The sequence below is a fragment of the Dendropsophus ebraccatus genome, chromosome 14, assembly GCF_027789765.1.
Source record: "Dendropsophus ebraccatus isolate aDenEbr1 chromosome 14, aDenEbr1.pat, whole genome shotgun sequence".
In the NCBI taxonomy this organism is placed as follows: domain Eukaryota; kingdom Metazoa; phylum Chordata; class Amphibia; order Anura; family Hylidae; genus Dendropsophus; species Dendropsophus ebraccatus.
The window spans coordinates 21,507,527-21,531,396 of NC_091467.1; the positions used below are offsets into that span (position 1 = coordinate 21,507,527).

Sequence of the window (23,870 nt, forward strand, 5' to 3'; positions counted from 1 at the left end):
TCCCCCCTTATAGATGGTCCCCCTCTTCCCCCCCTTATAGATGGTCCCCCTCTTCCCCCCCCTTATAGATGGTCCCCTCTCCCTTATAGATGGTCCCCCTCTCCCCCCCTTATAGATGGTCCCCCTCTCCCCCCTCCCTTATAGATGGTCCCCCTCTTTCCCCTCCCTTATAGATGGTCCCCCTCTTTCCCCTCCCTTATAGATGGTCCCCCTCTTCCCCCCTTATAGATGGTCCCCCTCTTCCCCCCCCCCTTATAGTTGGTCCCCCTCTTCCCTCTCTCCCCCCCTTATAGATGGTCCCCCTCTCCCCCCCTTATAGATGGTCCCCCTCTCCCCCCCCCCTTATAGATGGTCCCCCCTCTCCCCCCCCCCTTATAGATGGTCCCCCTCTTCCCTCTCTCCCCTCCCTTATAGATGGTCCCCTTTCCCTTATAGATGGTCCCCCTCCCCCCTTATACATGGTCCCCCTCTCCCCCCTCCCTTATAGATGCCCCCTTATAGATGGTCCCCCTCTTTCCCCCTCCCTTATAGATGGTCCCCCTCTCCCCCTTATACATGGTCCCCCTCTTCCCCCCCCTTATAGACGGTCCCCCTCCCGCCCCTCCCTTATAGATGGTCCCCCCCTTATAGATGGTCCCCCTCTTTCCCCCCCTCCCTTATAGATGGCCCCCCCCTTATAGATGGTCCCCCTCTTTCCCCCCTCCCTTATAGATGGCCCCCCCTATAGATGGTCCCCCTCTTCCCTCTCCCCCTCCCTTATAGATGGTCCCCTTTCCCTTATAGATGGTCCCCCTCCCCCCTTATACATGGTCCCCCTCTCCCCCCTCCCTTATAGATGCCCCCTTATAGATGGTCCCCCTCTCCCCCCCCCTTATAGATGGTCCCCCTCTCCCCCTTATACATGGTCCCCCTCTTCCCCCCCCTTATAGACGGTCCCCCTCCCGCCCCTCCCTTATAGATGGTCCCCCCCTTATAGATGGTCCCCCTCTTTCCCCCCCTCCCTTATAGATGGCCCCCCCCTTATAGATGGTCCCCCTCTTTCCCCCCTCCCTTATAGATGGCCCCCCCTATAGATGGTCCCCCTCTTCCCTCTCCCCCTCCCTTATAGATGGCCCCCCCCCCTTATAGATCGTCCCCCTCTTTCCCCCCTCCCTTATAGATCGTCCCCCTCTTCCCCCCTCCCTTATAGATGGCCCCCTTCCCCCCCCTACCTTATAGATGGTCCCCCTCTCCCCCCCCCCCCCTGCACAGCAGATAAAACAAAAACAAAAAACAGCACACAACTCACCTGCCCTCCGTTCCCCCGTCGAGCCTCTCTGGTCTGGTCCCGGCTAATGTGCGGCTGCCCGGGGTGTCCCGTCCTGTCCCCGGCAGCGCGCGCATCACAGAGCTCCCCGTGCGCCTGTGGCTGTGACTTCCGGCGCACGGGGAGCTCTCTGATGCGCGTGCTGCCGGGGACAGGACGGGACACCCCGGGCAGCCGCACATCAGCCGGGGGACTAAGGCTGCATTCCCACGTTCCGTGATCCTGACGGATCACGGACGTGGAATGCATGTACTGGAGCCCCCCCGCCCCCGGGAAGTATCTGTAATGAGATGCTGGGAGCGGGGGAGACTGTATTTATAAGCGCCGCGCTGTAGTATCAGCACCGCGCGGCTGATTTAGTACAGCGCGGCGCTTATGAATACAGTCTCCCTCGCTCACAGCATCTCATTACAGATACTGCCCGGGGGCGGGGGGGCTCCAGTACATGGTACAGTCAGGGCCGTTTTAATACATTGGTGGGCCCAGTGCACAGCCCTCAAGAGTGGGCCCCCCCTTACCTTTCTGCACATTGTATAATGTACTGAATTTGCCCCCACACTGTATCAAGAGCCCCAATACATACAGTAGTTACCTTATAACACTATTTCCACCATTCAGTGATTACATATTACATAAAAACTGCACTAAACAAAACAGAAAGATATCACCATTGATACCATTACATAATACCGCCACATCATGACCCCTATCAGTACAAGCCTATAACAGAGTGAAGTTACATCCAGTGACTCACCGGAGGCGTCTTCTCCGATCAGAGTCTGTCACCTTTTCTTTTTCTCTCCATCCAGCCTGGGCCACCTTGAAGTCTTCTCCTGGCTGTGAATCTTCTCTCCAGAATCTGCCAGACAAATATTTTAGGCTCCAACACATACAGTAGTTAGGTCCCTTGTACCCCTATACAGTAGTTACACCCCTCTGTACCCCTACATAGTTACACCCCTCTGTGCCTCCATAGTTTTAAGGTGTCCCTGTAGTATATAGACCCTCATGTGCTCCTCCAGTTATATACAGCCCTCCTGTGCGCTCCCCCATTAGTATATAGCCCCCCTGTGCACTCTCCCCAGTAGTATATAGCCCCCTGTGCTCACCCACAATAGTATATAGCCCCCCTGTGCTCTCCCCCAATAGTATATAGCCCCCCTGTGCTCTCCCACAATAGTATATAGCCCCCCTGTGCTCTCCCACAATAGTATATAGCCCCCTGTGCTCTCCCCCAATAGTATATAGCCCCCCTGTGCTCTCCCACAATAGTATATAGCCCCCCTGTGCTCTCCCCCAATAGTATATAGCCCCCCTGTGCTCCCCCTCAATAGTATATAGCCCCCCTGTGCTCTCCATAATATATAGCCCCCTGTGCTCTCCCCCATAGTATATAGACCCCTGTGCTCCCCAATAGTATATAGCTCCCCTGTGCTCCCCAATAGTATATAGCCCCTGTGCTCCCCAATAGTATATAGCTAACCTGTGCTCCCCAATAGTATATAACCCCCTGTGCTCCCCCATAGTATATAGCCCCCTGTGCTCCCCCATAGTATATAGCCCCCTGTGCTCCCCAGTAGTATATAGCCCCCTGTGCTCCCCATAGTATATAGCTCCCCTGTGCTCCCCATAGTATATAGCTCCCCTGTGCTCCCCCATAGTATATAGCTCCCCTGTGCTCCCCCATAGTATATAGCCCCCTGTGCTCCCCCAAAGTATATAGCTCCCCTGTGCTCCCCCATAGTATATAGCTCCCCTGTGCTCCCCAATAGTATATAGCCCCCTGTGCTCCCCAATAGTATATAGCTCCCCTGTGCTCCCCAATAGTATATAGCTCCCCTGTGCTCCCCCATAGTGTATAGCCCCCTGTGCTCCCCCATAGTATATAGCTCCCCTGTGCTCCCCCATAGTATATAGCCCCCTGTGCTCCCCCATAGTATATAGCCCCCTGTGCTCCCCAATAGTATATAGCCCCCGTTCTCCCCCATAGTGTATAGCCCCCTGTGCTCCCCCATAGTATATAGCTCCCCTGTGCTCCCCCATAGTATATAGCCCCCTGTGCTCCCCCAAAGTATATAGCTCCCCTGTGCTCCCCCATAGTATATAGCTCCCCTGTGCTCCCCAATAGTATATAGCCCCCTGTGCTTCCCAATAGTATATAGCTCCCCTGTGCTCCCCAATAGTATATAGCTCCCCTGTGCTCCCCCATAGTGTATAGCCCCCTGTGCTCCCCCATAGTATATAGCTCCCCTGTGCTCCCCCATAGTATATAGCCCCCTGTGCTCCCCCATAGTATATAGCCCCCTGTGCTCCCCAATAGTATATAGCCCCCGTTCTCCCCCATAGTGTATAGCCCCCTGTGCTCCCCCATAGTATATAGCTCCCCTGTGCTCCCCCATAGTATATAGCCCCCTGTGCTCCCCCATAGTATATAGCCCCCTGTGCTCCCCCATAGTATATAGCCCCCTGTGCTCCCCCATAGTATATAGCTCCCCTGTGCTCCCCAATAGTATATAGCCCCCTGTGCTTCCCAATAGTATATAGCTCCCCTGTGCTCCCCAATAGTATATAGCTCCCCTGTGCTCCCCCATAGTGTATAGCCCCCTGTGCTCCCCCATAGTATATAGCTCCCCTGTGCTCCCCCATAGTATATAGCTCCCCTGTGCTCCCCCATAGTATATAGCCCCCTGTGCTCCCCAATAGTATATAGCCCCCGTTCTCCCCCATAGTATATAGCCCCCCTGTGCTCCCTGATAGTATATAGCTCCCCCATAGTATATAGCTCCCCTGTGCTCCCCCATAGTATATAGCCCCCCTGTGCTCCCCCATAGTATATAGCCCCCCTGTGCTCCCCAATAGTATATAGCCCCCGTTCTCCCCCATAGTATATAGCCCCACTGTGCTCCCCAATAGTATATAGCCCCCGTTCTCCCCCATAGTATATAGCCCCCTGTTCTCCCCCATAGTATATAGCCCCCTGTGCCCCCCCATAGTATATAGCTCCCCTGTGCTCCCCCATAGTATATAGCCCCCTGTGCCCCCCCATAGTATATAGCCCCCTGTGCTCCCCCATAGTATATAGCTTCCCTGTGCTCCCCATAGTATATAGACCCCTGTGCTCCCCAGTAGTATATAGTCCCCTATGCTCCCCCATAGTATATAGCCCCCTGTGCTCCCCAGTAGTATATAGCCCCCTGTTCTCCCCCATAGTATATAGCTCCCCTGTGCTCCCCATAGTATATAGCCCCCTGTGCTCCCCCATAGTATATAGCCCCCTGTTCTCCCCCATAGTATATAGCCCCCTGTGCCCCCCCATAGTATATAGCTCCCCTGTGCTCCCCCATAGTATATAGCCCCCTGTGCCCCCCCATAGTATATAGCCCCCTGTGCTCCCCCATAGTATATAGCTTCCCTGTGCTCCCCATAGTATATAGACCCCTGTGCTCCCCAGTAGTATATAGTCCCCTATGCTCCCCCATAGTATATAGCCCCCTGTGCTCCCCAGTAGTATATAGCCCCCTGTTCTCCCCCATAGTATATAGCCCCCTGTGCCCCCCCATAGTATATAGCTCCCCTGTGCTCCCCCATAGTATATAGCCCCCTGTGCCCCCCCATAGTATATAGCCCCCCCTGCTATATAACATTGAAAAAAACAAACACTGTTACTCACCCGGGTCCTCGCGTTCCTCTTCTCTTCCCTCCTGTGGCCGCACTTCCTGCGGTCACAAGAGGCTGCACTCCCCTCACCCTCGCGCCGACGCTCCAGTGACGTCGGGCGCTAGAGGGAGAGCGCGGCCTCTTGTGACCGCAGGAAGTGCGGCCACAAGAGTGAGTGACTGACAGGGAGGGAGCCAATGGCTCTCTCTCTGTCAGTGTCGCTGCTGCTGCAGCGCTGAAGCGCCGCAGCAGCAGCGGACGGGGGGGCCCTGCAGGGGGCGCCATGGAGGGGTAAGTAGATTACCCATCCATGGCGCTCCCCCCTGACAGGCTGGTGGCCGGAGCCCTGTGCGACCGCACTGGTCGCACATAGCAACGGCTGGCCTGCTCGGGGGGGGGGGCCCTTTAACCAGTGGGCCCGGTGCACGTGCACCATGTGCCCTCTGGTTAAAGCGGCCCTGGGTACAGTCAGTGGCGGATTATAATGTGGGCGGCCGCCCGAACCGCTCATATTATAATCTGCCACTGAATGCCGCCCCCATGGTGACAGCTAGTGGCGCCGCCTGAGGCAGACGATTCAGGTCGCCTCATGATTGCGGCGCCCCTGGTTACATGAGTGACATTTATCATACATGACCAATCTTGGGTGAAGGTTTTCGGATCATCATGATGTATCAGTGGCCGTGTCCAAAGTGGGCTTTCTTCTGGATGTGTTGGACAAAACTGGTCGCCCATTGACCCAGAGCACCCTCCCACACACACACAATTTTTTTTCTATCCGGCAGCAGGCCAGCACCCATATACAAATCCATTATGATCGGTGTACTAGAGGGCAGTTTAAAGAAGTCCAGCGAAATTTTTTATTAAAGTATTGTATTGCCCCCCCAAAAGTTATACAAATAACCAATATACACTTATTACGGGAAATGCTTATAAAGTGCTTTTTTTCCCTGCACTTACTACTGCATCAAGGCTTCACTTCCTGGATAACATGGTGATGTCACTTCCTGTATAACATGGTGATGTCACGACCCGACTCCCAGAGCTGTGCGGACTGTGGCTGCTGGAGAGGATGATGGCAGGGGGATGCTCAGTGTCCCCCCAGTGCCCTGTGTCCCTCAGTGTCCCCCTGCCATCATCCTCTCCAGCAGCCACAGCCCGCACAGCTCTGGGAGTCGGGTCGTGACATCACCATGTTATCCAGGAAGTGACATCACCATGTTATCCAGGAAGTGAAGCCTTGATGCAGTAGTAAGTGCAGGGAAAAAACACTTCATGTGCATTTCCAAAAAAAAGTCTATATTGGTGATTTGTATAACTTTTGGGGGGGCAATACAATAATTTAATAAAAATTTTCGTCTGACTTCTCCTTTAAATTCCACTATAAGTGATGTCATAATTTTTCCTCTTCTTTCTCCAGAGCTATAGACCAGAAGCCACGGTCTCCGATGCATCTCTATGAGAGTGCTCAGGCTTTCAGCCTCGCGAGCTGCAGGTCAGTCAGCAAAGGTCACGTGGGCGCCCACAGGATTTGAACGTCGCCACAGGACATTGATCATCATTGGTAAGTATATGTGACAGCCTCCAGCGTGGGAAGGGATAAAAAAAAAAAAAAAAAAAAAATGTGGACTGCTTCTTTAATAGCCTTGGCTTACACTATCGTAAAGTGCTCCTTTTTAAATAAAGGAGTACTCCGGGCAAAGGCCTATTTTGATATATGTTGAGGGATGATTGTTCAATGACAACATAGGACACCTCCCTGGCTTCCACAGTGCCACCAGTAACTAAGCGCTCCATCCCATGTTCGGCCTGTTCCATGTCTTTGCAGCCCTGCCCCCCAATCTGTGACAGAGGCGGGACACCGCTGCAGCCATCTAGTATGTCTAGTAAAACCAGGGGCCATTCCATCCAAACTGAACCTTTCGTAACACCTGTAACACCTAGTTAAACTTTTTTTAACAGCTAATTTTAAAAAAATGCAATTTAACCACAAAAGTTAGAAATATACATTAAGACTCTTAATGTATATTTATAACTTTAGTGTTTAAATTGCAGTTTTACTAGGTTTAACTAGGTGTTACGGGTGTTACAAAAGGTTCAGTTTGGATGGATTGGCCTATAGGCTATTGTAAGCTCAGCATCATGAAAGAAATGTTCTTAAATATCTTTATTAAAATATTTGCTTAGTTTATCTTCTAAAGACTGTATACTCCAACAAAGACTATGATTCTTCTCTTTAAAGGAGAAGTCCGGCCAAAACAATTTTTTAATATGTTATTACTTACGGAAAGTTAGACATGGGAAATGCACATATTCAGATTCTCTAAAAAGAGATGACATCACGAACCGGGGGTGTAATTACAATGGATCGCCTGCAGGGGCACACTATATATAGAAGTCAATGAGTACCATTGACTTCTATATATAGTGCGCCCCTGCTGGACACTCCATTGAAATTACAATGGATGTGTATGTACATGTAATACAGTATACAGTGTTTTTGATTGAATACTTTTATGGAATACTTTGGGGAGCAAGTGTCCTTGCTCCCCAAAGTATTCCATAAATGTAATCAATCAGTACATAACAGTAAGCTCGCCGCCGCTGCCACCGAACACCCGCTGAACCGTCGCTCTGGACTACACTCAACTACTACTCTCATCAGAGAGTGAGAGTAGTAGCTGGGTTCTATCGCCGCTGATGCTGCTGCTGATGGGCGCAGGGGGAGCCGCTCATCACTGTGCAGCAGCTCTCATTCCCCTCCGCTACCCCCTCCTCCTCCAGCCAAACTTTACTCTATGTGATCGCTGAATCCCCACAGGCGCCGCTCTCCGATCACGCATGCCAGCCGGGATTCAGCGATCACATAGAGTAAAGTTTGGCCGGCGGAGGGGGATGAGAGCTGCACAGTGATGAGCGGCTCCCCCTGCGCCCATCAGCAGCAGCGGCGGCAGCAGCAGCGGCAGAACCCAGCTACTACACTCTCTGATGAGAGTAGTAGTTGAGTGTAGTCCAGAGCGGCGGTTCGGCGGGCGTTCGGTGGCGGCGTGCTTACTGTTATGTACTGATTGATTAAATTTATGGAATACTTTAGGGAGCAAGGACACTTGCTCCCCAAAGTATTCCATAAATGTATTTATTTAAAAACACTGTATACTGTATTACATGTACATACACATCCATTGTAATTTCAGTGGAGTGTCCAGCAGGGGCGCACTATATATAGAAGTCAATGGTACTCATTAACTTCTATATATAGTGCGCCCCTGCAGGCGATCCATTGTAATTACACCCCCGGTTCGTGACGTCATCTCCTTTTAGAGAATCTGAAGTCTCCCTGATCTACTAAATTAAGGGAAATAGCCATATATGTGCATTTCTCATAATTAATGTACATTAGAAATTTGTCTAACTTTCGTAAGTAATTGTTTTGGCCGGAGTTGTCCTTTAACTCCTTATAGGACCCATGACACACCCCTATGACGAAGGGGTCCCTAAGGGGGTACTGTAAGGGGTCACTGCTGTTTCCTGCTCTGTACCGCGCTGCTCCCGCTGTGATTGCGAAGGGGCGATCCCTCATACTTGCCGGGCCTCAGCGAGGTAATGACACTGATCCCTGCTCGGCAATCCTTTACTTTAGGCTTCACCAGCCCTTAGTAATTGAGCACCAGTTGAAAAGATCAATGCAGTACATAAGTAGTGCATTGATCTCTATAAGCAATCAATACATTGTACGTCTTACAAATTAGTGTGAAAAAAGTTTTTTCATAAATAAAAAAGACATTCCATAAAAGTTTAAATCACCACCCTTTTCCCATTTTTTAAATTAAAAAAAAACAAAACAAAAAAAAACATTTTCTATCGACAATTTTTAATGTTTTGGTTTAAATTTTTTAAAAGAAAACAATTTATAAAAGTTATATAAGTTACCCATCACTGTAATCATATTGATGTGAGGAACATAGATAACATGTTATATTTTACCACAGGGCAAACGTCAAGGGGGGGAGGGCAGAAAAGAAGCCTGGCTTCAGTGACACGGTCATCCTGGTGACAATAAAGTTTAAAACTCATTTTCTGCTAGAAGCAGCCGCTGAACTTCGGGACAGTGGTAAATTTACAATGTGCAGATGACCACATCACTTGAAGCATCCAAATTTTTTTATTTTTAATTTTTTTTTTAAATAGCCCATTCTTTATGTAAAGCAGATCTGGCATTACACCTCCTTTACTGCAATAAGCCATAGAAAGAGACAACTGCTGCTGTACCCATATATATATATATATTCTAAGTGGTGTCTTTGTGACCTGGAGGAGTATTGTGTAGTGTTTGACAGCTGTAACCAAGCAGAGATACAATACCTGGTTTAGGTGTAAGCACAGGCTCAAACCAGTCTAATTCCATATGATGGGCACATATGCCCACTGGCAGCATTACAGGCATATTCCAGATATTTTACACTGATGGCCATATCTGCACTATAGGTGATCAATGTCCTATTGGTAGAGTGCAGACAGCCAGCACCGCCACCTATCAGCTGTATGGCAGAGCTGTGGATCTGGCCTATACGCAATGAATGAGCCAGATAGTTATTGAGTAGTGCAGGGTTATCACAGTATATCTCCCATCTGTACAACGAATGGCGCCATCATTGTGTGTATGCTGGAACCACAGCTCTGCCAAATAACTGCCTGGAGAGATGCCAGCACCCCTGGATCAGACATTGATTACCTATTCTGAGGACAGGTCACGAATGTACAATACCTGGTAAACCCCTTTAACTACACAGTCCCCTGGCGTGTTTAGGGAGACTTTCTACATAACCCACAAATCTACAGATCCCCAGGCTGTAAGCACCAGGTGTACAGATACCTTGCCCACAAATATTCTGAGCCCATTAAGGAGTCTAATAGATTTAGTTGGTGGACATGTAATGATAACTTACACACATCCAGGCTGGTACTAGTAGCTCCGTTCTGCAGTCCTTGCATTATAAATTCATTAGTCATTTGTGGTAATTCCCACCTTTCCCTTATGTTACTGCTGACAACGCTCCAAGTGGTCAGGGCATCACCACAGCATGTGTCTAACAATCTCTTCTTGCTGGCTGTTGCTGTTGGGCTTCTGCACTTACTGTACATTGGCAGGTTGAGCGGTAAACACCCGGACCTCTGAATGTTTAGACATAGTAATATGTACGCCAACTACAAATTTTTTAGGGTCACAACACGCCAATGCTTCTTGCATGCACTTGGCACATGCTGATGCCATGTATGGGTGAGCTACATAGATATGAACAGGTGTTCCCCGGTATTGTACCCAGGTGGCATTGCAGGGCGGGATGGACTTGGCGTCTGTATTTTGGTAGCAAAATACGGTTCAGGGAAGAAAAAGAGTGCTGCACCTCACACCCATGGCTGATACTAGTACCTCTCGGCTGCATAAAAAACATCAGAATTCTGTATGTGAATTGATCAAGCCCCCGTTCCCTGACTGTGCACGCCTGCGGGGTTGGTGGCCACTGACTGGCACGGTGTGGACTTAGTGTAGAGACCCATGTGTATCAGATACCGGCACGAGGTACATGGGGCAGTATGGCTTGATCAATTCATACACAAAATTCTGATGTTTTTTATTTAGCCTAGCGGCACTAGTATCAGCCGTAGGTGTGATGTGCAGCACTCTGTTTCTTCCCTGAACCGCATTTTGTTTCTCTTTTCTCCGTGTATTGCACTCCTCCTGGTGAGACCCACATGACCGCAATTAGCAGGAGACACCTGAGTGCACATGGTTTTAATCCCTCCTGTTGTTTCCCATTCTGTTTGCTGCAGCTATGGTGAGTGTAATTCCTTATCCAGACTTGTGCTGCTTGGGGGCGACCTTCTCCGCCGGCGGTGCTGGCCGGGTTCTGGTGTGGTGTTTTTGGGTATGGTCCTGTGGCATGGGGGTCGCAGGGCCGTCCCATGGCCCCCGTTCGCTGACTGTGCACGCCTGCGGGGTTGGTGGCCACTGACTGGCACGGTGTGGACTTAGTGTAGGGACCCATGTGTATCAGATACCGGCACGAGGTACATGGGGCAGTATGGCTTGATCAATTCATACACAAAATTCTGATGTGTTTTTTATTTAGCCTAGCGGCACTAGTATCAACCATAGGTGTGATGTGCAGCACTCTGTTTCTTCCCTGAACTGTATTTTGGTAGCAATTTTCCAGTCCCCCATTATACCCAATGATGGGTTACTTCTGAAATATTCCAGAGCAGCCAAACCCTCCCAGAAAGAAACGCACTGTAATTTCCCGCTCAATGGCACTCATGTGGCGAGCTTTCAAAGAGGACTCTGGAAAATGATACCTGCAATGCTCCACCAGATGCACCTGAAGAAGCCAAGATGTGGGCCGGCACAACAAAACCATATGGCTGGAGTGTAACATGTGTTGAGCAGACCTGTCAAACTGTTCGGGTAAGTTCTCTAAAACTGAACGCTCAGCATTTGATTTCCCATGGCTGCAGAAGTTGTATGCCAGGAAAACATGGATACAGCCATAGACCATATCCAGGTTTTCCAGGACTCCCTTCTGCAGCCTTGGGGAATTAAATACAGAGCGTTCGGGTTTGGAGAAAGTTGCCGAATCAGAACAGATTGACAGGTCCACTCGACACTAATACCAACACACATCAAAAGTGCACAAAGACTCTAAGTACTTAGTGCAGTCCTGACATGTTCCATCACGGTGGTCTGAACAGAGGGAGAGGCTGGAGCTACAGTACAGTACCATAGACAGCCATTACTGTACTATTGTAGTCCCAACAGAGTACCGGGGACATGTGACCAAGGGTGGTGGAACTGAGCCATCCCCAGCGTGAACACGTGTTTGTATGATACCCTCACCTTTTCTTGACTTACATGTTTATGCAACGCAGATGTGATGATCTATGTAAAAATAAAGTCACAGCCAATCATTCATTACACACTCACATTTTGTCTTTATTAACGCCAACTTTTTTTTTTTTGTTTAGTTTTTTTTTCTTTTTTTCAGTTTATTACTCCTTTTTTGTTTTAAAACAATAGCACAAAAGAGGACTCAGGTAAGCAAGCCTCAAAACCAAGGCCCATGGCCCTGCCACTATGCCATTAGACTGCACAAACCCAGAAGGTGGGTGTAACCTAGAAATTAAACTAGGGACTGGGGAGGAAAACGGCAAGAAAATGGGTACAGTGTCTGCACCTTATTCTTTTCCAGCACAGGTAAGAGAAGGAGTCTACAGTATAGATATGCTTATCGGTAGAGTACTAGACAGACCGCCACAAAGCAAGCCTCTCTAGTACCAGCCCAGGCCACAGACATACAGGGTGCTGGGGCAGGAGATTAGTGTGAGGGTGCACGACCCCTGATTAAATCCTCCTTCCAGAACAAGGGGTATACTTTCAGTACAGACAACAGGCAGCCAACAAGTACAACTTTCTGATGTGGGAGAATACAAGAGGTAATAAAAGGACCTAACATGAAGTGAAAAGCCCTCACCAGAAAACAAAAGGAAAAAAAAAAAAAAAACAGACCAAGTTCTGTCTAAACCCAGCCACCTTCCATTAATGGCCTTGGCTAATGCACGCTCTGTAATAACTCGTCAGGTTACGGCCCCCTTACTTAAAGATAACCCTCTACACTGGTGTTTGATACCTCTACCTCGCAGGAGCCAATAGTAACACTCTTTTCCCCTGTCTTCTCTCAGGCAGAATTTCCACGGAAAGGGCATCTGGGAGATTCACAGTTAGCAGCTTGATGCTACTTCTATCATATATACAGATTTGACTGAGCAATTGAATAAAATCCCTAAGGAGTTGTTTGGGGACTGAGCAAGGGATCGGATGGGAGCTTTCATTTTTCTTCTTTTTTTAAATTTTTTTTTGCACCAGCTTCCCAATGGGTGGAAAGGGTGTTGAGGGATAAGGGAGGACGGGTACATAGCCTCCCATAGCAGGGGGCCTAGGGTTTAGCCTGTTGGGGCGGTGAGAGAGCAGGCGGATGGGAATCGCTGTGCACAATCACACTGTAGAGGAGGGTGACTTGCGCAGCAATAGATACTGATGCATGGCATCTCCATCTCTCTTCAGCCAGGCAGCATTCAGCAGGATGTTTTCGCAGCATTGTTGCACTGTACGCTCAGCAGAGGGCGCTGGATGAGCATCAAAGAATGCCTGGTAAGGAGAAGCAAAAAAACACAAATGTTAGATTTTCATTCAGACAAAGCAATGTATACATCAATTTGCAAAAACTGCCCTAAGGGACCTTTTACACAAACCCACCTATGGGGCAGTCCGTGGCTGAAAAATAGTGCCATTCAGCAAGATTCCAGATCACACATGCAGTACATACATACACTAGTGCAATGCTGTGTGATCTGGCATCTCACTCTCTGGACACTCAGGCCCCCCCCCCCCACCTACTCAGTCTGTCAATCAATCTGTCTGTCTGGAGAGCAGGACAGGAGAGCCAGAGAGCATAAAGCCAGATCACACAGCAGCACACTAGGTATGGACTGCATGAATGTTCTGGAAACTGACAGCACAGATATATGCATATCCACACTGTCAGTTTTACTTTGCTATCGGCCACACATCACCTGTTTCCACAGGGAAATGTGCGGCCGATAGCAATACATTTTAAAGCAGCACAAAAAGATGCAGTCAGCCGAGGATCGGGCGTTTTTCCACTCCTCAGCAGTAGGGCCGATTATGGGGTAAAAGGACCTTAAAGGGGTTATCCAGTGCTACAAAAACATGGCCACTTTTTCCCTCTCGTCTCCAGATTGGGTGGGGTTTCAAACCCAGTTCCATTGAAGTAAATGGAGCTTAATTGCAAACCACACCTGAACTGGAAACAAGAGAGGGGGGGGGGGGGGAAAGTAGCCATGTTTTTGTAGCGCTTGATAACCCCTTTAAGTGTTTGTTACTGGACCCAATCAAACCAGTGGATTTGGAAGACATGACTCCAATATATATGGGCAGCTATCAGCCTACATAAAACAAAGGGGGGGGAGCCATCTCCCACAATGCACTGTTCTACGAAGTAAATGAACTATTCTGGGAAATCAATGGTTGAAATCTTTAAGTGCAAGTTTAGTCTATTAGTCAATTTAGTAAACTTAGCAGATATTCCAATTTAGAACAGCTAGCTAGAGAAGCTAGAGAATACTATAATGTTGTTTAGTTGCTCTTCTTCCTTTGGGTCTTTATTGTGGCCTGCATACCAACATCCACCAAAGGTGTACAAAGAAGTGACTAGCTCATGTTACAGCAGGAAAGGATACCCATTGCTTACCTTGATCTCTGCAGCCATCTTATCACTAGCAAACCCATCCACAGAAAGCTAAAGGACAAAAACAAGATCCTGTTAGTCACCTGCACCTAATAGAATAATATCGTGCTAAAAACAAAAGGCCTTCTTACTTTTATGAGTCGTGAGATAAGGAAGCCACCTTGGTACCGGTTATACAATTCCTCCCAATTGTCCTTCACAAAGACCCATGCAGACTTTCTGCCTTGTTTGCTGGCTCCAGCGACACCTCCGATTACAGACACTGTGTCCTGTGGACGTACCTCTTCCTAAAGATGAAAGAAGTGTATCATCACTTACAGGACCTACTGAGAAACCTTTCCATCTCTTCACAAGGGACTAGTAATTGTTATATTCTGTTGGAGAGTACCTACCGTACTAAATCTGATGGGCTATGCAGAAACCAAAAGCAACTGGGAATGCAGATACTGTAGGTAATGTGTGTGTGAGACTATGGGACTTACCGAAAGTGAAAAGCTTAACACTTTCTGGATCAACTCAGAGGAAGAAATGGCTCCAAGAACCCTCTCAATTCGATTCTTTTCCTCCTGCATGTCAGCTTGTTTGTGGAGCTAAAGGTTGTAAAGTGGAAGACTGTTAACAAGAATGACAGCAGACCTGGTGTGATACAGTCAGGCAATATAACACAGTGATGTAGTTATCATCATCCTATACAGCCTATGGCTGTATCCATGTTTTCCAGACGGCCTTAGGGCTGCATCCAACTTCTTTAGACACTGGTAATCAAATGCCGCACACTCAGGTTCACACATGCTTGAGGTTTGCTCATCTCTAGTCTGTACAGTTGACAAGTAGAACCTGGGTCTTTGCTTCATATCTGACCAATGACGGCATATACATGGAGCTGCTATGTTATCCCTGTCTGCATAGATTTCTTATAGGTTTCCTTTTACATCCCAAAATCACCACTGATCATTACTGGTCAATAACCTATAAAAGTGGCCCCAGTGTGTGCCTAAAAGCCCTATTACACAAAGCAATTATTGGCCCAATTCAGCCAATTATAGTCCTGTATAATAGAGCCAACGATCAGCCGATGAGACGTTCACCTAAAATCATTGGCCATGACCGTGAATCGCTACGTGTAATAGCAATGTGCGGCCAACAGCTGACAGTTAAGTTACCTCTCCATGTTCCCGGTGTTCTCCAGTGCTTTGCATGCGTCCTAGCGCCGCATCTTCAGGACTCAGCCAATCATTGGTCATGGCGGTCCTGGCCAGTGATTGGCTAAGCGGCCTTGTCAGCTCAGACAGGCCGCTCTGAAGCTGCAGCGAGCAGTGCCGGGACACATGCAAAGCACATGGAAACACTGGGAAAGTGGATAGGTAATGTAACAACTGTCTGGGCAAGGGCATTGCTAACGATGTCCGTGCAGCCGCCGTGTAACAGTAAAGATATAGAAAAACACTAAAAATATAAAAATCAAATTGTAATTCCCAGTGGGTAAAGGAATTGATGAACAGTGACACTGTTTTTCAACCTTATTAACTATGTTACTATGTTAATGTTGCAGCCATATTACTAAAAGCAATTTAGCATAGAGAAGATAAATCTCATAATCTAGTCAAACATCATACACATCTTGTGCAGTTAGGACAGCCCCGTATACATCCGACAAGGACAAACTGACATATGTTTCTTACTATGGATAAAGATTACAATATTATATATAAGGAAGAACTAACCTTCAGCATGGTGTCTAAAGTTGTGGTGTCTCCGTGCTTCAGGACAGTCACATAAACCTGTGAACACACATCTTTATTCAAGCAGATGTTGAGATCCTGGGAGCTGGGATCGCAGTAGTAAGATAACTCACCGGGCTCCTAAGGTCAGCGCTCAATGTGTTCTTTCCATCTACATGGTCCTTAAATCTACGACGTGCTTCATCTAGAGTAGGTTTATGTCCAGCCTTTCCCAGCTTTCCTAAAACTAGCCCCCTTAGCAGTGCGTCCAAGTGTCCTATGAATATAACAGGATTATAAAATGAAGGCAAAGCTTTAAGACAACATTAAACACTTGAGCTTGTCTCTACGGCCATTGATAGCTCGGTGGTTTCTCTTCATAGCTGTCATTCAATAAAACGTATGACGCATGAGAGGGGAACGTTATATGCATTCATCTCTTAGGAATATAACAGAGGATGTTATAACTATGAAAATATAACAAGCCGTCACAAGATCCTTCTATCCTTAGTCATCAGTTCGATACAGTTTCTTTTGCATGATACTGCATAGGATGTGCTTAAAGAGTTACTGTCATCAAAAATAACTTGACATCTCATCTGCATGTCTTAAGTTATTGATCGCAGTGGGTCTCAGCAGTCAGGAGATATAGCCTGGGAGAGGGCATGGCATCGGCACGACCCGCTCCCCTGACGATTGCCGATTTCAACAATATAGCCGCAAAGACTAACATTGTCGAAAGCTACCGATCAGGAGACACAGCTGGGAAGCGGACCACACGACCACCGCACTCTGTTCCCAACAGTGTCTCCTGATCACAACGGGTCCCAATCAATAACTTTTGACATGCCTGATGACAATAGTCAGTCTGGTGAGGCTCAGGCATTGCTTTGGTCTGTTGGGTGAGGCTCCAGTAAAAAAAAAAAAAAAAAAAAAAAAAGGTTGAGAAGTGCTGATCTAGATAGTAAGACAACACTTTTCCATGGCAAACAGACAGAGTTGTGGAATATCCTGGGTGCGCAAGAACCTATGAACATGTAAGGGGTAAGAACACTCCAGACACGTCTTTGACATATGAAAATGAAATGTGAACAAAGTCTTAGAGTCGTTTCCATCATCCTGATCATCGTGTATATTTATTCCAATGGAGAAATCTTTAGTCAGCGGATTATCTCCTGCCATAAGGCTGTGCTCACACACAGTGACTCAGTAGTATTCAACTACATAAAGTACCATAACTTTACTGCGATGAAACTGCAATGTGTGAACACAGCCTGAAGGTAGGACTATAACACTATGGTGCTGTAAATGTTATTTTATAACCTACCCTCCCCAGGTTTGGGATCCCAGCCTAAACGCTGTCCAATCGGTGAGAAGACATCTCTGATGAAACCTTGAATCTCCTCATGGAACTCTGTGTGAGATAAGAGTGTGGACAGGATCCCTAGATTACAGCTCAAGTCGCTCCATACAGTGTAATTAGGTTCATTCACAAAGGCCTCCATGACTTTAAGGACTTCAACCGTGCTGATGATGCCTGCGCGCGCCTGAAGGAGGGACACACATTAATGATACGGGGCAAGACGAAGGCTTTAACCATTAATAGCAACACAAAGACTGAGGGCAAACAGTGCAAGGACAATATTCTATTTGCACCTCCATACTCACCAAGGAAAACAGGTCATTCTGCAGGCCTAGCCTGTCCACAGGCTGAAGGGACAGATCTCTAATTCCAGGCAACAAGCTTTCCAGCATAGAAGGGCTGTACTGGGTGCGGTAGAAACCAACTGTCCCCGGATTTAACTAAGATGGATTAGAGCACAATAAAGCATGTAAAGGAGACTTGAGAAATTCTACACGATCTTAAGACATGACGTAGTAGGGAAACAAGAGCAGTAACAACCCGAGCTGCCTCTGCGTTCTCCTGATGCAATTGTGTAAACGATTGTAAAAAAATAACTCACAGTTGGCAAAGATGTCATTTATAGGTTGTACCATCAGAGGGCAGTACTGTTCCCTCCGAGCTTTGATGACATCTCTTGTAGGTGGAGGCTTTTCACGACCTGTGGCTAAGACATACAGACACTGTTCCTGTTATGCAAGATATTGAGGCTCACCTTAACCCACTGGTCTGAGGTCACACCTTCTAGAACAACCGTCATCTCTGGCTTGTCCATAAGTAATCGCAATTTAGCGGTGGCTGGGGATTCACTGGTGCAGATGCTGATCGGTACCATCCACAGGGGGCTCTCCTCACCTGAGCGAGGGCAATAGGAGGATGTTATATGGAGAGAGGGGCTGGAGGCTTACCAGCCAACCTATCATCGGGAGAATAAAGGAGATAAGAGAAATAGGAAGAAAGAAAGGTAGGATAGCTTTGAGCAGCTCCAGAAAAGCAAAAGTGAGACTACAATGACAACACTGTACAGGTGCGCAGCATTGTCTGCAAAATGTGACTGGGTGAGGCGGCTACTGTAGCCATGTTTAGGGTTGCTCATGGACTAGGAAGGGGGTAAAGAAGCAGCCTGGCAAGTCTTACCATTATGTGGCCCACTGGCACAGAACTTTCTTTGAGAAAGCTTTAATATCCGCGTGTCGTCTTTCTGAAGAAAAAATAAAAAAAAAATTATAATCCTGTTCATCTCCTACCCGCTCCATTGTTACCATGCGCTATACTGTATTTCACAGAGCCAAGCATCTTAAAGAGGTGTTGTCCTGAGACTATCCCCTTTTATATAATCCACAGGGAGATCAGTCAGGTATGTCTATTGTACAGGAAATGTAATATTACATGGCAGCCTTGATAAATTGTCAACTATGTAATATAAGTACGACTTGAGTCCACCAGCATAGGAGCAGATTGTACAGATCAGCTCATAGCTTTGGCTTATAGAGGTGCGTCCTAGGGCAACAAGGGCAATCTTTATGAGATGTGGAGGACAATAGCTGCCAGGCAACACAACAAAACAATTAATTTATTTGTGAGTGCCTTAGTTACCTGTTCTGACTCCACATAGATCAATGGGAAACCCATCTGCTTGGTCCATGTACTCATTACAGCAGCAATTGGCTTCCCACTGGCTTGTTCAAGTGACTCCCATAGGTCCTCTGTAGAAAAGAGCACTCATTTTACAGCTGTGCGAGGGGAGCTGAGTGGAAAAGGGAAGGTAGGTTTGGGTGGAGGCATCACTAATGTTATTCATGGTTAGCAAGATGACAAGGCCATGGAATACCTGTGGCAGCATTTTTCTCCTGGAATTTAGTGAGATATTGGTTCATGCCTTTACGGAAGTCCTACATGAGGCAAAACAAAAAGTCATTCATAATGCCAGGAGCGCCAAAACGGTTTAAAATCTTCTCGCTATTGTACGGACAGTACAGCTATGGAGCTCCCAGCATCATAACGATTAATAATACCAGGTACTCTGAAATCTGTTTTACAGCACATTGTCCATATTTACAGACTGTGTGAATGCCCCCCTAACGCTTGCAGTAGAGACCCAGTGCAGTCTAAACTTTTAACATGTCTAGATGATTACTGCATAATATAGTGCAACAGCCTTGCAGATCCTTCTCTTACTAAAAGCTGTTATTTGTAGTGTTGAGCGAACCTTTCAAAATGTTTGGATTCGTCAATGTCATCCAAACCCAAGCGCTCGTCAACTGACTCCCTGCCGCTGCACAAAATGGACTAGGGAGTCCTTGAAAACATGGGTACAGCCTAGGGCTGGGCGATTAATCGAATTAATTCGATTAATCGCCCAGACAGTTAGAATCGATTTGATTTTTTGTGAAAATCGTAAATTCGATTTTCACAAAAAATCATTGCGGGCGGCGCGGTAAAGTGTCGGGTCCGGAGAGAGTTGCAGGACGGCGCGGTGAGTTGCAGGGCCGGCGGTCAGGAGAGATGTGGTATCGGCGGCTCCAGCCTCTTCACAGAGCCGCGGCTGACCTCTCCCGCCCCTTACACGTTAGTGCCGCGCTGAGCTGCGTCCCGCTCTCTTCCTGTCACACGTGCAGGTCCTGTTCTGTGGAGGAGGCGGCAGGGATCGCAGCAGAAGGAGAGAACGTCGCTGCCCGCTGTACAGCTCCAGGACCCGCAGCGACGTTCTCTCCTTCTGCTGCGATCCCTGCCGCCTCCTCCACAGAACAGGACCTGCACGTGTGACAGTAAGAGAGCGGGACGCAGCTCAGCGCGGCACTAACGTGTAAGGGGCGGGAGAGGTCAGCCACGGCTCTGTGAAGAGGCTGGAGCCGCCGGTACCACATCTCTCCTGACTGCCAGCCCTGCACCTCACCGCGCCGTCCTGACACTTTACCACGCCTGCCTAGTCCCCCTCAGCTGCCCCATACCCCCTCAGTGTCCCCTCAGCTGCCCCATACCCCCTCAGTGTCCCCTCAGCTGCCCCATACCCCCTCAGTGTCCCCTCAGCTGCCCCATACCCCCTCAGTGTCCCCTCAGCTGCCCCATACCCCCTCAGCTGCCCCATACCCCCTCAGTGTCCCCTCAGCTGCCCCATACCCCTGAGTGACCCCCAGCCGGCTTCATATCCCTCAGTGACCCCCAGCCTGCCCCATACCCCTCAGTGACCCCCAGCCTGCCCCATACCCCTCAGTGACCCCCAGCCTGCCTCATACCCCTCAGTGACCCCCAGCCTGCCCCATACCCCTCAGTGTCCCCTCAGCTGCCCCATACCCCTCAGTGACCCCCAGCCTGCCCCATACCCCTCAGTGACCCCCAGCCTGCCTCATACCCCTCAGTGACCCCCAGCCTGCCCCATACCCCTCAGTGTCCCCACAGCTGCCCCATACCCCTCAGTGACCCCCAGCCTGCCCCATACCCATCAGTGACCCCCAGCCTGCCTCATACCCCTCAGTGACCCCCAGCCTGCCCCATACCCCTCAGTGACCCCCAGCCTGCCCCATACCCCTCAGTGACCCTTAGCCTGCCCCATACCCCTCAGTGACCCCCCGCCTGCCCCATACCCCTCAGTGACCCCCAGCCTGCCTCATACCCCTCAGTGACCCCCAGCCTGCCTCATACCCCTCAGTGACCCCCAGCCTGCCCCATACCCCTCAGTGACCCTTAGCCTGCTTCATACCCCTCAGTGACCCCCAGCCTGCCTCATACCCCTCAGTGACCCCCAGCCTGCCCCATACCCACTCAGTGACCCCCAGTCCACCCCATACCCCCTCAGTAGTACTACTACACCCATCATCTATACCTGTACTACTACCACACTCCTCATCTTTACCTGTACTATTACACCCCTTATCCACTATACCCTCACTACTACTCCCTACCTAGATGAAGGCACAAAGAAGATCGCCTATACTATATGGGGGCACAGAGTACATAGGGCACATATTTGGGAAAACTACTTATATGGGGCACACAATGTGTTTGTCTACTACATGGGGGCACAGGAGGAGCACTGTTACACTGGGAAACAATATAGTTGTCTCAAACGTCAATAAAATCGTATCTGATGCTGCAGGGAGAAAAATGTCCTATTTATTTAGCAAAAACAAAAAAAATCGAGATTTAAATCGAGAATTGTCCAAAAATTTTTAAAAATCGAGATTTTATTTTTTGGCCATATCGCCCAGCCCTAGTACAGCCATAGGCTGTATCTAGGTTTTCCTGTGGCAGCCGTAGTGCAGCATCCAGCTTGTACAGGTGCGGGGAATCAAACGATGAGTGTTTGGGTTCGGATAATGCTGAACCCGAACATTTTCACAGGTTCGCTCAACAGTAATTATTTGCACAATACAATGCCACTCCAGTCTTACTACTCGCATGGACAAGCTGGTTCCTCCATAGAATGTGTGTCACTGTGTGTAGAAACCTTTACTACCAGAGGACTCCCTCTTACCACAATAGTATGGAAAGGGCACAAAATATTTAACTCTCACCATCATTTAGATTCACCTTAACAATGCTCACATGCAACTAAAGTACTGGTTTCCACCCTACAGCTGACAGGGCATGCTGAGAGTTGTAGTTTCACAACAGCTGCAGCGCCACAGGTAGGGAACAGGATACTATTCAGCCTTTGCTTTCATCAAGTGCAAATAAGGTATAAATAGTTGACAATGATCGACAAAACATGACTACACATCCCCTGACAGATATAAAAATACTAAGTCCATTACTTTGTCAGGAGGACATAATCATGTTGATTAGTTATAGGTATAATAGCTAAGGGCTCTATAGACTGCTCGATAATCATGCGGTTAGGGCTGCACAGACATGGTTACAGATGTCCATGCAGCACTTGCTTTAATTCATAAAATAATTAAAAACTTACCTGTCCAGGCTCCCCCAGTGACCTGCTGCCTTTTTCCCGCTGAAGCTTCTAAACCCCTCTCTTAAGTGACAGGCTGCCCAGCCAATCACTGACAGACAGGACAGCATAGCAACCAGTGATTGGCTGAGCGGCTTGTGACTTCAGAGACTGGTTCAGAAGCTTCAATGGCATCTGCTGTGAGTACAGAACAGGTAGCACGACAACAGGGAGCCTGGACAGGTAAGTATAATCTTTATTACTTTCTTTACACTGTCAGTCATCACTATTATATGTAGCAATGCACAGCCAATAATTTTTAGACTTTATGAAAGACAAGGATCAGCCGATGATTAAATCTTTGGCTGATCCTTGTCTTTATTACATAAAGCGATATCTGACCAAGTCAGTAGATAATCTGTGAAGTAGGACCCTAAGTGATAAGAGTCAAATACTTAGCCCAATAAACATTGGATGAAGGGTGTCTGAAGCCAGGGGTCACTGAAAAAAAGATATCTGGTGTAATTGATAAGCCAGTTGGTTTTAGACATGCCATATCCCTTGCTCCTAACATAAGTGTATGGCCTTCTCACATATATTGTGGTGTCTGGAGGAGTAGTCATTGTCAGAGGACAGCTATCTAGTGGATGGCTAGCTATAGTCCACTTTAAAAAAAATGAGCAAGGGTTAATTTACACTCTTTACTTACCTCATCACCTACGTAATCGTGCAACATACGGATAACAGATGCTCCTTTGCTGTAGGATATGGCGTCAAATATTTCATCCACTTCTGAAGGATGGCCAACATTGACCTTAAAAAAAAAAAAAAAAAAAGAAAAAAAGAAAGAAAGAAAAAACACAACATTTAACTATCATATATGGAGCCCAAGAATAAGAATACATTGGGTAATGAACCTCAAAAGACAAAGCACGTGTGTAATGTTAGCATTCAGGTTGAAAGCCATTGTGTAGCAAAAGAAATTGAGAAAGTATAGTGGTACCTCAATCGGATGGCTATTTTCCAGTGCATCCAGTTCTTGAGCTCGAGTATAGTCAGCAGAGACAAACTGTGTCCATATATCATATTCTGGGAAGCAATGGTCCACACAGAGGTATTCAATCCAGGAGGCAAAACCTTCATTTAGCCACAAGTGGGTCCACCATTCCTGTCAAAAATAACAGCAATAAATCACTATTATGTGTGTGTGTAATAGATATATCTCATGACTAAAAGAAGAAAAAAATACACATGTATCACAACCAGCAACTGTATATTAGGTCTTTGTTCATACATTGCCTTTGCATGCCTATTAAAAAGTCATGGTTTCTCTCCATGCCTATTGAGTGAGTGGGCTCCACCTGCTATGATGCTACTACTATACTTAGCACTGTGAGCCAGTAAGACATCTCCCCGCTTCTGCTTCTTGTCCCCTTTGTGCATGCAGGGAACCTGAAGCAGAATCGCAGGTAATTACAATAACCTTGAGCACATGCATTACTATAGCAGAGCTTTGAGTGTCCCTTCCTGAACTCTTATATTTGTTGAGTATTTGTTTTGGTACTGCAGGAATATAAAA

At 47.9% G+C, this 23,870-nt stretch overlaps 1 protein-coding gene across 1 annotated transcript in view; it reads right to left on the minus strand.

Moving 5' to 3' along the window:
• Positions 1–11,930: 11,930 nt before the first annotated feature.
• Positions 11,931–23,870, minus strand: part of NPEPPS (aminopeptidase puromycin sensitive) — a 44,683-nt gene continuing 32,743 nt past the window's right edge. Inside the window, exons 10-23 of the mRNA XM_069951750.1 lie at positions 23,295–23,459; positions 23,001–23,105; positions 19,238–19,298; positions 19,003–19,112; positions 18,544–18,607; positions 18,122–18,261; positions 17,673–17,807; positions 17,332–17,551; positions 16,139–16,281; positions 16,008–16,064; positions 14,766–14,873; positions 14,415–14,570; positions 14,287–14,334; positions 11,931–13,163 (exon numbers count right to left, since the gene is read on the minus strand). Of these exons, the coding sequence (XP_069807851.1) occupies positions 13,011–13,163; positions 14,287–14,334; positions 14,415–14,570; positions 14,766–14,873; positions 16,008–16,064; positions 16,139–16,281; positions 17,332–17,551; positions 17,673–17,807; positions 18,122–18,261; positions 18,544–18,607; positions 19,003–19,112; positions 19,238–19,298; positions 23,001–23,105; positions 23,295–23,459 (1,665 nt within the window). The 3' untranslated portion in view covers positions 11,931–13,010. The remainder of the gene's footprint in view (positions 13,164–14,286; positions 14,335–14,414; positions 14,571–14,765; positions 14,874–16,007; positions 16,065–16,138; positions 16,282–17,331; positions 17,552–17,672; positions 17,808–18,121; positions 18,262–18,543; positions 18,608–19,002; positions 19,113–19,237; positions 19,299–23,000; positions 23,106–23,294; positions 23,460–23,870) is intronic.